Here is an 18,701-nt window from a genome sequence, read left to right as displayed (position 1 = left end):
TCAAAGAGGTTTGGAACCTTTGTTGTCTCCGTTTCTCTAGGGAATAGCAATTTTATAGTGGTTAGTCCAATGATTTAGGGAGTATTTGCAGTTTTGCTAAATTAATGGATAAAAAATTAGAACGATGTCCATGTACCATGAAAAGAGTTTATCATAAATTAATACAAATGTATAATGTGGTTATAAATTTTAAAACGAATTAAAAGATTATAGGCTTCATATATAGATCATTTACCGAAAACTCACTATTTTCGTAGGGGGGTACACATAGATTTTGAGAAAAATTCAAAAAATTGACAATACTGTTTAATGCATATTGAATCATTTAATAACATATGATGAAGTTCAAAGAGGTTTGGAACCTTTGTTGTCTCCGTTTCTCTAGGTAATAACAATTTTATAGTGGTTAGTCCAATGATTTATAGAGTATTAAAAAATTAGAACGATGTCCATGTACCATGAAAAGGAGTTTATCATAAATTAATACAAATGTATAATGTGGTTATAAATTTTAAAACGAATTAAAAGATTATAGGCTTCATATATAGATCATTTACCGAAAACTCACTATTTTCGTAGGGGGGTACACATAGATTTTGAGAAAAATTCAAAAAATTTGACAATACTGTTTTAATGCATAGTTGAATCATATAATAACATATGATGAAGTTCAAAGAGGTTTGGAACCTTTGTTGTCTCCGTTTCTCTAGGGAATAGCAATTTTATAGTGGTTAGTCCAATGATTTAGGGAGTATTTGCAGTTTTGCTAAATTAATGGATAAAACATTAGAACGATGTCCATGTACCATGAAAAGAAGTTTATCATAAATTAATACAAATGTATAATGTGGTTATAAATTTTAAAAACGAATTAAAAGATTATAGGCTTCATATATAGATCATTTACCGAAAACTCACTATTTTCGTAGGGGGGTACACATAGATTTTGTGAAAAAATTCAAAAAATCGACAATACTGTTTTAATGCATAGTTGAATCATTTAATAACATATGATGAAGTTCAAAGAGGTTTGGAACCTTTGTTGTCTCCGTTTCTCTAGGAAATAGCAATTTTATAGTGGTTAGTCCAATGATTTAGGAGTATTTGCAGTTTTGCTAAATTAATGATAAAAAATTAGAACGATGTCCATGTACCATGAAAAGGAGTTTATCATAAATTAATACAAATGTATAATGTGGTTATAAATTTAAAACGAATTAAAAGATTATAGGCTTCATATATAGATCATTTACCGAAAACTCACTATTTTCGTAGGGGGGTACACATAGATTTTGTGAAAAATTCAAAAAATTTGACAATACTGTTTTAATGCATAGTTGAATCATTTAATAACATATGATGAAGTTCAAAGAGGTTTGGAACCTTTGTTGTCTCCGTTTCTCTAGGGAATAGCAATTTTATAGTGGTTAGTCCAATGATTTAGAGAGTATTTGCAGTTTTGCTAAATTAATGGATAAAAAATTAGAACGATGTCCATGTACCATGAAAAAGTTTATCATAAATTAATACAAATGTATAATGTGGTTATAATATTTAAAACGAATTAAAAGATTATAGGCTTCATATATAGATCATTTATCGAAAACTCACTATTTTCGTAGGGGGGTACACATAGATTTTGAGAAAAATTCAAAAATTTGACAATACTGTTTTAATGCATAGTTGAATCATTTAATAACATATGATGAAGTTCAAAGAGGTTTGGAACCTTTGTTGTCTCCGTTTCTCTAGGGAATAGCAATTTTATAGTGGTTAGTCCAATGATTTAGGGAGTATTTACAGTTTTGCTAAATTAATTGATAAAAAATTAGAACGATGTCCATGTACCATGAAAAGGAGTTTATCATAAATTAATACAAATGTATAATGTGGTTATAAATTTTAAAACGAATTAAAAGATTATAGGCTTCATATATAGATCATTTACCGAAAACTCACTATTTTCGTAGGGGGTACACATAGATTTTGAGAAAAATTCAAAAATTTACAATACTGTTTTAATGCATAGTTGAATCATTTAATAACATATGATGAAGTTCAAAGAGGTTTGGAACCTTTGTTGTCTCCGTTTCTCTAGGGAATAGCAATTTTATAGTGGTTAGTCTAATGATTTAGGGAGTATTTGCAGTTTTGCTAAATTAATGGATAAAAATTAGAACGATGTCCATGTACCATGAAAAGGAGTTTATCATAAATTAATACAAATGTATAATGTGGTTATAAATTTTAAAACGAATTAAAAGATTATAGGCTTCATATATAGATCATTTACCGAAAACTCACTATTTTCGTAGGGGGGTACACATAGATTTTGAGAAAAATTCAAAAAATTGACAATACTGTTTTAATGCATAGTTGAATCATTTAATAACATATGAGGAAGTTCAAAGAGGTTTGGAACCTTTGTTGTCTCCGTTTCTCTAGGGAATAGCAATTTTATAGTGGTTAGTCCAATGATTTAGGGAGTATTTGCAGTTTTGCTAAATTAATTGATAAAAAATTAGAACGATGTCCATGTACCATGAAAAGGAGTTTATCATAAATTAATACAAATGTATAATGTGGTTATAAATTTAAAACGAATTAAAAGATTATAGGCTTCATATATAGATCATTTACCGAAAACTCACTATTTTCGTAGGGGGGGTACATATAGATTTTGAGAAAAATTCAAAAAATTAACAATACTGTTTTAATGCATAGTTTGAATCATTTAATAACATATGATGAAGTTCAAAGAGGTTTGGAACCTTTGTTGTCTTTGTTTCTCTAAGGAATGCAATTTTATAGTGGTTAGTCCAATGATTTAGGGAGTATTTACAGTTTTGCTAAATTAATTGATAAAAAATTAGAACGATGTCCATGTACCATGAAAAGGAGTTTATCATAATTATACAAATGTAATAATGTGGTTATAAATTTTAAAAACGATTAAAAGATTATAGGCTTCATATATACATCATTTACCGAAAACTCACTATTTTCGTAGGGGGGTACACATAGATTTTGAGAAAAATTCAAAAAATTTGACAATACTGTTTTAATGCATAGTTGAATCATTTAATAACATATGATGAAGTTCAAAGAGGTTTGGAACCTTTGTTGTCTCCGTTTCTCTAGGGAATAGCAATTTTGTAGTGGTTAGTCTAATGATTTAGGGAGTATTTGCAGTTTTGCTAAATTAATGGATAAAAAATTAGAACGATGTCCATGTACCATGAAAAGAAGTTTATCATAAATTAATACAAATGTATAATGTGGTTATAAATTTTAAAACGAATTAAAAGATTATAGGCTTCATATATACATCATTTACCGAAAACTCACTATTTTCGTAGGGGGGTACACATAGATTTTGAGAAAAATTCAAAAAATTTGACAATACTGTTTTAATGCATAGTTGAATCATTTAATAACATATGATGAAGTTCAAAGAGGTTTGGAACCTTTGTTGTCTTTGTTTCTCTAAGGAATAGCAATTTATAGTGGTTAGTCCAATATTTAGGGAGTATTTACAGTTTTGCTAAATTAATTGATAAAAAATTAGAACGATGTCCATGTACCATGAAAAAGTATATCATAAATTAATACAAATGTATAATGTGGTTTATAAATTTTAAAACGAATTAAAAGATTATAGGCTTCATATATAGATCATTTACCGAAAACTCACTATTTTCGTAGGGGGTACACATAGATTTTGAGAAAAATTCAAAAATTTTACAATACTGTTTTAATGCATAGTTGAATCATTAATAACATATGATGAAGTTCAAAGAGGTTTGGAACCTTTGTTGTCTCCGTTTCTCTAGGGATAGCAATTTTATAGTGGTTAGTCAATGATTTAGGGAGTATTTGCAGTTTTGCTAAATTAATGGATAAAAAATTAGAACGATGTCCATGTCCCATGAAAGGAGTTTATCATAAATTAATACAAATTTATAATGTGGTTATAAATTTTAAAACGAATTAAAAGATTATAGGCTTCATATATAGATCATTTAATAAAAACTCACTATTCGCGTAGGGGGGTACACATAGATTTTGTGAAAATTCAAAAAATTTGACAATACTGTTTTAATGCATAGTTGAATCATTTAATAACATATGAGGAATTCAAAGAGGTTTGGAACCTTTGTTGTCTCCGTTTCTCTAGGGAATAGCAATTTTTAGTTGTTAGTCCAATGATTTAGGGAGTATTTACAGTTTTGCTAAATTATTGATAAAAAATTAGAACGATGTCCATGTACCATGAAAAGGAGTTTATCATAAATTAATACAAACGTATAATGTGGTTATAAATTTTAAAACGAATTGAAAGATTATAGGCTTCATATATACATCATTTACCGAAAACTCACTATTTTCGTAGGGGGGTACACATAGATTTTGAGAAAAATTCAAAAAATTTGACAATACTGTTTTAATGCATAGTTGAATCATTTAACAACATATGATGAATTTCAAAGAGGTTTGGAACCTTTGTTGTCTCCGTTTCTCTAGGGAATAGCAATTTAATAGTGGTTAGTCCAATGATTTAGGGAGTATTTGCAGTTTTGCTAAATTAATGGATAAAAATTAGAACGATGTCCATGTACCATGAAAGGAGTTTATCATAAATTAATACAAATGTATAATGTGGTTATAAATTTTAAAACGAATTAAAAGATTATAGCTTCATATATAGATCATTTACCGAAAACTCACTATTTTCGTAGGGGGGTTACACATAGATTTTGTGAAAAATTCAAAAATTTGACAATACTGTTTTATGCATAGTTGAATCATTTAATAACATATGATGAAGTTCAAAGAGGTTTGGAACCTTTGTTGTCTCCGTTTCTCTAGGGAATAGCAATTTAATAGTGGTTAGTCCAATGATTTAGGGAGTATTTGCAGTTTTGCTAAATTAATGGATAAAAAATTAGAACGATGTCCATGTACCATGAAAAGGAGTTTATCATAAATTAATACAAATGTATAATGTGGTTATAAGTTTTAAAACGAATTAAAAGATTATAGGCTTCATATATAAATCATTTACCGAAAACTCACTATTTTCGTAGGGGGGTACACATAGATTTTGTGAAAAATTCAAAAAATTTGACAATACTGTTTTCATGCATAGTTGAATCATTTAATAACATATGATGAAATTCAAAGAGGTTTGGAACCTTTGTTGTCTCCGTTTCTCTAGGGAATGACAATTTTATAGTGGTTTGTCCAATAATTTAAGGAGTATTTGCAGTTCTGCGAAATTAATGGATAAAAAATTAGAACGATGTCCATGTACCATGAAAAGAAGTTTATCATAAATTAATACAAATGTATAATGTGGTTATAAATTTTAAAACGAATTGAAAGATTATAGGCTTCATATATACATCATTTACCGAAAACTCATTATTTTCGTAGGGGGGTACACATAGATTTTGAGAAAAATTCAAAAAATTTGACATTACTGTTTTAATGCATAGTTGAATCATTTAATAACATATGATGAAGTTCAAAGAGGTTTGGAACCTTTGTTGTCTTTGTTTCTCTAAGGAATAGCAATTTAATAGTGGTTAGTCCATCGATTTAGGGAGTATTTACAGTTTTGCTAAATTAATTGATAAAAAATTAGAACGATGTCCATGTACCATGAAAAGGAGTTTATCATAAATTAATACAAATGTATAATGTGGTTATAAATTTTAAAACGAATTAAAAGATTATAGGCTTCATATATAGATCATTTACCGAAAACTCACTATTTTCGTAGGGGGGTACACATAGATTTTGTGAAAAATTCAAAAAATTTGACAATACTGTTTTAATGCATAGTTGAATCATTTAATAACATATGATGAAGTTCAAAGAGGTTTGGAACCTTTGTTGTCTCCGTTTCTCTAGGGAATAGCAATTTTATAGTTGTTAGTCCAATGATTTAGGGAGTATTTGCAGTTTTGCTAAATTAATGGATAAAAAATTAGAACGATGTCCATGTCCCATGAGAAGGAGTTTATCATAAATTAATACAAATTTATAATGTGGTTATAAATTTTAAAACGAATTAAAAGATTATAGGCTTCATATATAGATCATTTAATGAAAACTCACTATTTTCGTAGGGGGGTACACATAGATTTTGTGAAAAATTCAAAAAATTTGACAATACTGTTTTAATGCATAGTTGAATCATTTAATAACATATGAGGAATTTCAAAGAGGTTTGGAACCTTTGTTGTCTCCGTTTCTCTAGGGAATAGCAATTTTATAGTGGTTAGTCCAATGATTTAGGGAGTATTTACAGTTTTGCTAAATTAATTGATAAAAAATTAGAACGATGTCCATGTACCATGAAAAGGAGTTTATCATAAATTAATACAAATGTATAATGTGGTTATAAATTTTAAAACGAATTGAAAGATTATAGGCTTCATATATACATCATTTACCGAAAACTCACTATTTTCGTAGGGGGGTACACATAGATTTTGAGAAAAATTCAAAAAATTTGACAATACTGTTTTAATGCATAGTTGAATCATTTAATAACATATGATGAAGTTCAAAGAGGTTTGGAACCTTTGTTGTCTTTGTTTCTCTAAGGAATAGCAATTTAATAGTGGTTAGTCCAATGATTTAGGGAGTATTTACAGTTTTGCTAAATTAATTGATAAAAAATTAGAACGATGTCCATGTACCATGAAAAGGAGTTTATCATAAATTAATACAAATGTATAATGTGGTTATAAATTTTAAAACGAATTAAAAGATTATAGGCTTCATATATAGATCATTTACCGAAAACTCACTATTTTCGTAGGGGGGTACACATAGATTTTGAGAAAAATTCAAAAAATTTGACAATACTGTTTTAATGCATAGTTTAATCATTTAATAACATATGATGAAGTTCAAAGAGTTTTGGAACCTTTGTTGTCTCCGTTTCTCTAGGGAATAGCAATTTTATAGTGGTTAGTCTAATGATTTAGGGAGTATTTGCAGTTTTGCTAAATTAATGGATAAAAAATTAGAACGATGTCCATGTCCCATGAAAAGGAGTTTATCATAAATTAATACAAATTTATAATGTGGTTATAAATTTTAAAACGAATTAAAAGATTATAGGCTTCATATATAGATCATTTACCGAAAACTCACTATTTTCGTAGGGGGGTACACATAGATTTTGTGAAAAATTCAAAAAATTTGACAATACTGTTTTAATGCATAGTTGAATCATTTAATAACATATGAGGAATTTCAAAGAGGTTTGGAACCTTTGTTGTCTCCGTTTCTCTAGGGAATAGCAATTTTATAGTGGTTAGTCCAATGATTTAGGGAGTATTTACAGTTTTGCTAAATTAATTGATTAAAAATTAGAACGATGTCCATGTACCATGAAAAGGCGTTTATCATAAATTAATACAAATGTATAATGTGGTTATAAATTTTAAAACGAATTAAAAGATTATAGTCTTCATATATAGAGCATTTATTGAAAACACACTATTTTCGTAAGGGGACACATAGATTTTGAGAAAAATTCAACAAATTTGAGAATACTGTTTTAATACATATTTGAATCATGGAATAAAATATGATGAAGTTCAAAGAGGTTTGGAACCTTTGTTGTCTCCGTTTCTCTAGGGAATAGCAATTTTATAGTGGTTAGTCTAATGATTTAGGGAGTATTTGCAGTTTTGCTAAATTAATGGATAAAAAATTAGAACGATGTCCATGTACCATGAAAAGGAGTTTATCATAAATTAATACAAATGTATAATGTGGTTATAAATTTTAAAACGAATTAAAAGATTATAGGCTTCATATATAGATCATTTACCGAAAACTCACTATTTTCGTAGGGGGTACACATAGATTTTGAGAAAAATTCAAAAAATTTGACAATACTGTTTTAATGCATAGTTGAATCATTTAATAACATATGATGAAGTTCAAAGAGGTTTGGAACCTTTGTTGTCTCCGTTTCTCTAGGGAATAGCAATTTTATAGTGGTTAGTCCAATGATTTAGGGAGTATTTACAGTTTTGCTAAATTAATTGATTAAAAATTAGAACGATGTCCATGTACCATGAAAAGGCGTTTATCATAAATTAATACAAATGTATAATGTGGTTATAAATTTTAAAACGAATTAAAAGATTATAGGCTTCATATATAGATCATTTACCGAAAACTCACTATTTTCGTAGGGGGTACACATAGATTTTGAGAAAAATTCAAAAAATTTGACAATACTGTTTTAATGCATAGTTGAATCATTTAATAACATATGATGAAGTTCAAAGAGGTTTGGAACCTTTGTTGTCTCCGTTTCTCTAGGGAATAGCAATTTTATAGTGGTTTGTCCAATGATTTAAGGAGTATTTGCAGTTTTGCTAAATTAATGGATAAAAAATTAGAACGATGTCCATGTACCATGAAAAGGAGTTTATCATAAATTAATACAAATGTATAATGTGGTTATAAATTTTAAAACGAATTAAAAGATTATAGGCTTCATATATAGATCATTTACCGAAAACTCACTATTTTCGTAGGGGGTACACATAGATTTTGAGAAAAATTCAAAAAATTTGACAATACTGTTTTAATGCATAGTTGAATCATTTAATAACATATGATGAAGTTCAAAGAGGTTTGGAACCTTTGTTGTCTCCGTTTCTCTAGGAAATAGCAATTTTATAGTGGTTAGTCCAATGATTTAGGGAGTATTTACAGTTTTGCTAAATTAATTGATAAAAAATTAGAACGATGTCCATGTACCATGAAAAGGAGTTTATCATAAATTAATACAAATGTATAATGTGGTTATAAATTTAAACGAATTAAAAGATTATAGGCTTCATATATAGAGCATTTACCGAAAACTCACTATTTTCGTAGGGGGGTACACATAGATTTTGAGAAAAATTCAAAAAATTTGACATTATTGTTTTAATGCATAGTTGAATCATTTAATAACATATGAGGAATTTCAAAGAGGTTTGGAACCTTTTTTGTCTCCGTTTCTCTAGGTAATAACAATTTTATAGTGGTTAGTCCAATGATTTATAGAGTATTTGCAGTTTTGCTAAATTAATGGATAAAAAATTAGAACGATGTCCATGTACCATGAAAAAGAGTTTATCATAAATGAATACAAATGTATAATGTGATTATAAATTTTAAAACGAATTAAAAGATTATAGGCTTCATATATAGATCATTTACCGAAAATTCACTATTTTCGTAGGGGGGTACACATAGATTTTGAGAAAAATTCAAAAAATTTGACAATACTGTTTTAATGCATAGTTGAATCATTTAATAACATATGATGAAGTTCAAAGAGGTTTGGAACCTTTGTTGTCTCCGTTTCTCAAGGGAATAGCAATTTTATAGTGGTTAGTCTAATGATTTAGGGAGTATTTGCAGTTTTGCTAAATTAATGGATAAAAAATTAGAACGATGTCCATGTACCATGAAAAGGAGTTTATCATAAATTAATACAAATGTATAATGTGGTTATAAATTTTAAAACGAATTAAAAGATTATAGGCTTCATATATAGATCATTTCCCGAAAACTCACTATTTTCGTAGGGGGTACATATAGATTTTGTGAAAAAATCAAAAAATTTGACAATACTGTTTTAATGCATAGTTGAATCATTTAATAACATATGATGAAGTTCAAAGAGGTTTGAAATCTTTGTTGTCTCCGTTTCTCTAGGGAATGGCAATTTTATAGTGGTTAGTCCAATGATTTAAGGAGTATTTGCAGTTTTGCTAAATTAATGGATAAAAAATTAGAACGATGTCCATGTACCATGAAATGGAGTTTATCATAAATTAATACAAATGTATAATGTGGTTATAAATTTTAAAACGAATTAAAAGATTATAGGCTTCATATATATATATATCATTTACCCAAAACTCACTATTTTCGTAGGGGGTACACATAGATTTTGAGAAAAATTCAAAAATTTTGACAATATTGTTTTAATGCATAGTTGAATCATTTAATAACATATGATGAAGTTCAAAGAGGTTTGGAACCTTTGTTGTCTCCGTTTCTCTAGGGAATAGCAATTTTATAGTGGTTAGTCTAATGATTTAGGGAGTATTTGCAGTTTTGCTAAATTAATGGATAAAAAATTAGAACGATGTCCATGTGCCATGAAAAAGAGTTTATCATAAATTAATACAAATGTATAATGTGGTTATAAATTTTAAAACGCATTAAAAGATTATAGGCTTCATATATAGATTATTTACCGAAAACTCACTATTTTCGTAGGGGGGTACACATACATTTTTAGAAAAAATCAAAAAATTTGACAATATTGTTTTAATGCATAGTTGAATCATTTAATAACATATGAGGAATTTCAAAGAGGTTTGGAACCTTTGTTGTCTCCGTTTCTCTAGGGAATAGCAATTTTATAGTGGTTAGTCCAATAATTTAGAGAGTATTTGCAGTTTTGCTAAATTAATGGATAAAAAATTAGAACGATGTCCATGTACCATGAAAAGAAGTTTAGCATAAATTAATACAAATGTGTAATGTGGTTATAAATTTTAAAACGAATTAAAAGATTATAGGCTTCATATATAGAGCATTTATCGAAAACACACTATTTTCATAGGGGGAGGGGGTACAAATAGATTTTGAGAAAAATTCAAAAAAATTGAGAATACTGTTTTAATACATATTTGAATCATGTAATAAAATATGATGAAGTTCAAAGAGGTTTGGAACCTTTGTTGTCTCCGTTTCTATAGGGAATAGCAATTTTATAGTAGTTAGTCTAATGATTCAAGACATTCACTAAGGTTATTATTGTAAAATCAATTTTAGTTAATTAATTCAGAAATAAATAATTAATAATATCTTTCCATATATTTCAAGTTTAGTTCTATATATATATATATATTGTTGTACAAAATCTTGTAAAATATTTTTAGTTTATATTTTACAGATAATAAAATAATTTCATAAAATATTTAAAAAATAGATTTATAAATTAAAATTATAGCCAATTTTAATTTGAAAAATAAAAATAAGGATTGATATATATCTATACTATTATTTGCGAAGTAAATTTTTGGAATCGAACTCTCACATTAAAGTTAAAGTGGTTAATAACGTTTTTACCCTTAATGAATAAAATGTATAACTAAATAAAAAAATAAAAACAAAATTTTAATTTATTTGATTAGATAGTTGATTAAAATTAATAATAGTAATAATTATCCAAAATCTGAAAATATAATTTAAAAAGAGATAATTTTTGTATATATTGTATTGTTATCTGAAAAAGTTTTTTTGTTAATAGTTAAAAACATGAATTATATAACTAAATATTAATCAAATAAAATTCTTAATTATATAATTAAAAATAGAATATTGAATTATCCAAAATCTAACAATATAATTAAAAAATGATAATTTAAGTAAAAATTTTTGGAATCGAGCTCTCACGTTAAAAGTTAGAGTGGTTAATAATGTTTATACCTTTAATGAATAAAATGTATAACTAAATTAAAAAAAATAAAAACTAAATTTTAATTTATTTAATTAGATAATTGATTAAAATTAATAATAGTAAGAATTATCCAAAATCTGAAAATATGATTTAAAAAAAAAAGATAATTTCTATATATATTGTATTGTTATCTGAAAAAGTCTTGTACTAAAAAAACATGAATTATATAACTAAATATTAATCAAATAAAATGTATAATTAAATTAAAAAATAAAAACGAAATTTTAATTTATTTGATTTGATAATTGATTAAAATTAATAATAGTAAGAATTATCCAAAATCTGAAAATATAATTTAAAAAGAGAGATAATTTATGTATATATTGTATTGTTATCTGAAAAAGTATTTTAGTAAAAAGTTAAAACATGAATTATATAACTAAATATTAATCAAATTAAATTCTTAATTATATAATTAAAAATAGAATATTGAATTATCCAAAATCTAAAAATATAATTAAAAAAGATAATTTTCTATATATATATTGTATTGTTATCTAAAAAAGTATTTTAGTAAAAATTTAAAACATGAATTATATAACTAAATATTAATAAAATTAAATTCTTAATTATATAATTAAAAATAGAATATTGAATTATCTAAAATCTAAAAATATAATTTAAAAAAAAAAAGATAATTTCTCTATATATATATTGTATTGTTATTTGAAAAAATATTTTAGTAAAAAGTTAAAAACATAAATTACATAATTAAATATTAATCAAATAATTTTTTTAATTATATAATTAAAAATATAATATTAAGTTATTTTAAGATTTATTTTAATATATAATGAATATTGTGTACAAAGAACTTTTCAAAAATTATGAAAATGTTTAAGCTTGCATCGCGGGCAAAACACCTAGTATATATATATTACATATGTACAATCTACTATTAACAAACAGGCGAAAATTCAATAATTTAAATCAAATAATATTATATATAGAAATTATCATCTCGATGAAAATTATATAATATTCTCATCTAAATCAAATAATAAAATTGTTATAAATATATTTTTATAAATATATTTTTAATTCCCTATAAAAGTAGAAAAACACATAAAATAAATCAAAATGAATGAAAGTTTAGTAAAATATATATTTTATACTATTTTAGATAATAAAATTATTACATATTTTCAATGTTTACCAGAGAATTAAACCAACCTAAAAATATGAACATAAATTAAAATCAAAGATTCGTGTTTCATTAAATTAAAAATATTATATACAAAATCATGCGCTTTTAAAGCGATGATCAAAAAATCTAGTAAATCTCTAGAAATCTGTTGAACTGGAAGCACCGTATAAGTTACAAAACTATCCTAATATGTATTTCATTTGAATATAAGCTGGCAGAAATTTGAAGCCCTGACCACACTTTTCAAATCCTTGACCACCTCTACTCTCTCTTTAGGCTTGATACGTTTTGAGGAGATAATTGCTCTCTTCAAATTAATTGCGTTCTTTAGAACGTATTTGCCACTTGTTTCTCATCTTCTCGTTGCCATTTGTAGCCTTTCCATATGAATGTCTCAAGAAGAAACCAAAAACATTTAGGAACATTCTCTGGCTGTTTCCATTCCCCACGACCCACATATTCTTTTTCACAATGCCATTTCTGAGACAAATGTAGGAGGAAAGACAACGTTGCGTTATTACTATATCAACAAACCTAAAACCGATTTAGGAAAAATTGTTAATAGATGAAACATTATTTACGTTGATGAGCTTGAGGGTTTTCAATTTAGGAGACCTATCAAGCATAAGGGTAAGTAGATTCCACCATGCTTCTTTATATGCATGTAGCTCCAAGTACACCAGCTGATCGAAGATGCTACCGGTAGGAAACGTAACCTATGCATGAAGCAGTAATAGTATTAGTAAGAAGTAATTTAATGACAACAAGAAACTTAATTAATTGCAAGAAAATCTACCTTCAAGGGAGATATTCTCAGTGAAAGACGTTTTACTGAAGTTAGAGACCCTAGAAGGTTCTCGTTGGATATACTAGAGACATCAATGATACTTGCCTCCACCAGCTCCATAACATTCTCGATTAGACAAAACCCAAGACCACAAATTCCTTTAATCTTTAGGAGCTTCAATGAAGGAGCATTTATCGCATAGCCCCAATCTACTTGTCCACCATTGCTATTATAAATTGATAGCCTCTCTAAAGATGGCACTGATATAGTGAATGTCTTCACACTGCTATGTGAATATCTATGCACCGTCAAGGTTTTGAGATTAGGACAGCCACCAAAAAGGTTAATAACTGAATTATGGTCCCTGTATTCTACATAGTGAAGGTGCAGATTTCTAAGGGATTTGAAACGAACCAGTGAAGGGACATCCATATGAACATTATACCTTAGTTTCAAGGTCCGTAGTGTATTAACTATAAACAAGCTTCTAGGAAATTTGTACACTTCCCTAGATCGAACTTCGAGAACCAGCTCGTGCACATGGAGACCCAGTGCAATTCCAAGCAAGATTCCAATATCCTTTGCATTACATCTTTCTTGATGAACAATGAGATACAAACTCTGTAGGACCGGAGACATGTGTGAAACCAAAGTCGAGCAAACATTACTTGAAAACGTCCCGAGTTGACGTTTGTGATCCAAATAGTCAAACTTGAGTTTAGGCATCAACTTCCAAAGATATCTCCATTGCTTAGACAAGAGACTTGTGGCGATGGCAACTTTCATAGGAAGTAGACACAATATCAGCAGGATCAAAGCCTCAGGCAACTCGCTGATCCTGTCAGCATTCTCAAGGTCTTGATTGCTCATGCTCCCAGTAACTCTTCTTTTACTGTCAAAAGACAAAAAATTAAGTTAACAAACAAAAAAACACTAGTTGGTTTTGAGTTATGGAGATAAATTTAAGAACATCTAAAACATACAAAGAAACTGACCTATGCCGTTCCATTGATGATATTTTTTGTGTTGTGTATGAATTAAGCTTGCTTAAAACGCTTTTCTGACGAACTACAAACACACGCGAGATGAATTAGCTGCTCGAATTTTGTGCAGTATTGATAGAAAGCTTCACCAACACGAAAACAATGAAGACCGACAAAACTCCAAAACTAAAAACCTATTCTAAACTAAAACCATAAAATGTAACAACGTTATCGTTGTGTTTTTTTGGATAACAAGATTATCGCAATTAACTACAAAATTATCGTAGTTAATTAATAAAGATAACTATTTGGTGATAATCTAGATAATTTGCTGTACCGTGTAGGTAGCAGGGCTGAGATCGAGGTGGCAGAATTAGACGGCTGAGGTTAGGGCTTTTTATGTTCTTCTTTTTGACTAATGCTGCCGCATGATATAAGTAATAACAAATATAGTCAACTCTTATATGATTAAAGAAAACTATAATCAACTCCATAGGCTACCCTTTTTCTTTGTTGGGCCCACATATGGGTATAGGGTTGAAGATTATCCGACTAAAATAAAGATTACTGGATAATATTAAAATTACCAATTTGAAATACAAAACTACATAACGCAGATTATTTCACAAAATATATGTTGAATATTGTACTATCTTGATATAAGCTTCACGACGTGGTAAACGTACTGGGTAACGAATATACATGTTCATAATATTCTTTTCTTGAAAAGCAAGAAATTAACTGGTGTGAAAGTTTTGGTGTATGTTCTCTTTGGTATCGATCTCTCGCCTCCGGCTTATTGTTCAGTCAAATTCCCTCTTGGAGTCGAACTGTTTTTTTTATTATCTCTGGTCATATTATGAACTTAGTTAAGTATTCTGTTACATATTTCCAAATGCCAACAAGCTAACAGCTACCTATAAGATCACAAACCTTATTATTGTATATATCATCGAGACAACAGATAAAAGTTGAGGTTCTTTTTCTTACCAGACTGTCAAAGGTCATGTCAAAACGCAACATACAAAACAAAACAGATTTACATATATTTTATCTGAAAAGCATAGTAAACTAACGTTTGCATCTCCAAACGGTCAAACGAAGGCCAAACTAGAACTCAACATCTAAAAAAAGAAATAAAAAACAATTAGAGTACAACTACATAGAAGTGATTTATGGAAACAACGAAGACTCTCTTAGTAATACTCAAAAAAATTTCATTCTAACAAAGTAAGCTTGCATTAATGCAGTCAATCTGAGATTGCTTAAATCTCATAAAGCTAAGTAGTAAGACCACATTATATGTTGGATCATAAAATATTGGAAAAACATCTAATGCATGAACTTGTTTTTTTTTGAAAGAATGTTAAATTAATTCAAGCAAAAAAACTGTTTTACACTTTGTGTTACATTGGAGCTGAAGTTTTTAATAAAATCTAATCAAAAGCTGAGCCTTGAATGGTTATCTAGTGGCAAACCATTTGGTTAAACCTCCTGAGTGAGCCTTGTCACGGATGGAGGAGAGCCTGTTACGAACAATCTTGTCCACCATTTGAATTAGTTGGTCAGGGGTCCTTGGATTCTCCCCATGTTTACGCAGGTTTCGTTCTCTCCATATTGCATATAGAGTAGCTTGGAACACATATCTCAGTAGGAAAAGGTCAGTCGCGTCTCTGTTTTTGTCCTGCAATAGTTGTATTATTTGGTCCCACTGGTGGGTATAGCTCACGTGCATCAACTTCTGAGCTAAATCTTTCCAAACTCGTCGTGAGAAACTGCAGGCAAAGAACAAATGATTCCTTGACTCCACCGGTACATTGCAGTGGAGTCAAGGAATCATTTGTTCTTTGCCTGCAGTTTCTCACGACGAGTTTGAAATGCTTACACTGATGAGTTTAAGGACTTGTAATTTAGGAGACCTATCTAGCATGAGCAGAAGTAGATTCCTCCATTGGGCTTTATGTGTAGAAAGCTCCAAATATACCAACTGATAGAAGATACTACCAGTAGGGAATCTAACATATATATGTAGGGAATCTAACATATACATATATATATACATACACACACAGGAAACCATATTAGAACATAAAGAATGTATAACAGAAAGTAACTAATAGATTGCAAGAAAAAACCTTACCTCCAAGGGTGACAAAGCCAAGGAAAGACGCTTGGCTAAAGTGAGAGATACCAGAAGCTTCTCGTTAGTTATCTTAGAGACATTATCAATATTTGCCTCCACCAACTCTGGTGCATTCTCAATCAGGCAACAGTTAAGAGACTTAAACCCTCGAATGTTCAAGTATTTCAAAGGAGCATTTATCACATAGCCCACAAAATCTTGTCCATCATTGTAATCATAAATTGTTAGTGTCCGTAAGGATGGAACTGCAATAGTGAAAATCTGCCCATAATATTGATTATGGCACAATAACAATTTTCAAGATTGGGACAACCAGATAAGAGGTTAGGAAAGGATGAATGGTCTTTGTAATCCACATAACGAAGATGAAGAGTTCTAAGGGACTTCAGACAAGCCTGAGAAGGGACATCTACAAGGACCCAAGCACGGAGTTTCAAGGTCTCTAGTGTTTCACAGTTATACAAGCTTCTAGGAAATCTAAACGTCTCTCTATTATTAGATTGTAGCATTGAGTTCGAGCTCACGCACATGGTGTGCATAAGCAATTCCAATCCATATTCCAACATCCACAGCACCACAACACAATCTAATAAAAGATATTTGCAATCTCTCTAACACCATCTTCCAAAGAAACCTCCATTCTTTAGACAGAACACTAGTGGCTACTGGCTACGACATCTTTTATTGGAAGAAAAGACAATATATTGAGAAGAAGAGCTTCAGGCTAGTTACTGATCCTATCCTCATTCACAACACCTCCTTTTCTCAAACTAATAAAACAAAGACCATACATTCAGTTGGTCTCTGGAGCTTAAGGAAAACCCTAGAACGGTTCATAACCAATGGGATAAGAGAAAAATAATTAAATACTAAAAATGTACCAACGTTTCATTCTTTCGTCATATAGGCAGTAACTGAAGTGCCTCTCCCGAGTTAAAAGCAATTAGTGTATTGGCCCAAGTCCCTTATATATTACTCAAGTCCCTTACATATTTTCAATGTGGGATTTTCTCTCCAACATCCCCCTCGAGATAATGGTGCGTATAACTATTAATTTCGCAGAATCCATCGTACCCCTCCAAGACCATGCTTTATTTTCTAGCGATCTCGGCAGAACTGAGTTTTTTATGGGCCATCGGCTAATGGGATGATCAGACCACTGTCCGGACCGGATTAATGGGTCAGAGTGTTGGGCCGGCTTTGATACCATGACAAGTTTCCTGGACTTCCAATTTAAAGCTAATTGGCAATTAATGGATTGATCCAAGTCCCTTACATATTTCCAATGTGGGATTTTCTCTCCAATATATAAACCAAAAGCAAGGCATATCCCCTATATATTATTTGAGAAGCATTGCAACATTTTTTTGTAGCCATGTGTCATCACTAGAATGATTCTTAGAATCCTTAGAGAAATATGTTGGTCCATCTAGATATATAATAAGCTTTTTATTAAACCACAATAAATACATTATTAATGTGCTTCATTATTTTCTTAAATAAGAATATAGAATTGCCTAATGTGGCTAAAGTATATATGACAATTAATGATCTTGAATAATAAAAATTTGATAAAAATAAGTGTGTATTATAATTATATTTGTTTAATTTTAAGCTATTAAAATAAATTAAACAATCATAGTAACCATATAATAAAAATTAAAATTTTATATATATATATATATATATATATTTTTTTTTTTTTGAATTTTCAAAAACGAGTATAAATTACTAAAACTGTTAAAAGTTTCACATTCAAATTTTGTGATCTATGATTTAAAACTTTTGTTATGACATGATACAAATAATTAAAAAATAATATAAGTTGAAAGTCTCATTTAATAAGTATCAAAAATAAAAGATATATAAATATATGTATCATTTTAAATTAAACTATATGTCATATAAAAATACATAAATATCTTAATTTTGAAATTTACTTTGAACATTTTTTTGATGAAAAATTTGAAAAAATATTGACATCTTAATTTCTTAAAATATTATAAATTACTTAAACCATTAATCTCACAGTGAAAATTTTGTTATCACTAATTTAGACTTTTTGATATAACAGA

At 28.6% G+C, this 18,701-nt stretch overlaps 1 protein-coding gene and 1 pseudogene across 1 annotated transcript; both read right to left on the bottom strand.

The window, feature by feature from the left end:
* Positions 1-12,947: 12,947 nt before the first annotated feature.
* Positions 12,948-14,432, bottom strand: LOC117128101 (putative F-box/FBD/LRR-repeat protein At4g13965). The gene is made up of 3 exons (XM_033279759.1): positions 13,510-14,432; positions 13,295-13,429; positions 12,948-13,193 (listed from the first exon to the last, which is right to left on the bottom strand). The coding sequence occupies exons 1-3, from the start codon at positions 14,368-14,370 to the stop codon at positions 13,041-13,043; spliced, it is 1,149 nt and encodes a 382-aa protein (XP_033135650.1). The 5' UTR covers positions 14,371-14,432; the 3' UTR covers positions 12,948-13,040.
* A 1,399-nt stretch (positions 14,433-15,831) lies between these two features.
* On the bottom strand, positions 15,832-18,130 carry LOC117128102 (annotated as a pseudogene).
* Between the last annotated feature and the right edge of the window lie 571 nt (positions 18,131-18,701).

Source organism: Brassica rapa, chromosome A09 (genome assembly GCF_000309985.2).
Source record: "Brassica rapa cultivar Chiifu-401-42 chromosome A09, CAAS_Brap_v3.01, whole genome shotgun sequence".
NCBI lineage: Eukaryota > Viridiplantae > Streptophyta > Magnoliopsida > Brassicales > Brassicaceae > Brassica > Brassica rapa.
This window is presented reverse-complemented; position numbering and strand designations above follow the sequence as displayed.

Bases quoted from the DNA above. Each gene is read 5' to 3' on its own strand.
- LOC117128101 (XM_033279759.1), bottom strand. From the start codon at position 14,370: ATGAGCAATCAAGACCTTGAGAATGCTGACAGGATCAGCGAGTTGCCT. The intron at 13,430-13,509 runs GTAGATTTTCTT...CTTCATGCATAG, and splicing joins TGAGAATATCTCCCTTGAAG to GTTACGTTTCCTACCGGTAG. The intron at 13,194-13,294 runs GTAAATAATGTT...CATTTGTCTCAG, and splicing joins AAACCCTCAAGCTCATCAAC to AAATGGCATTGTGAAAAAGA.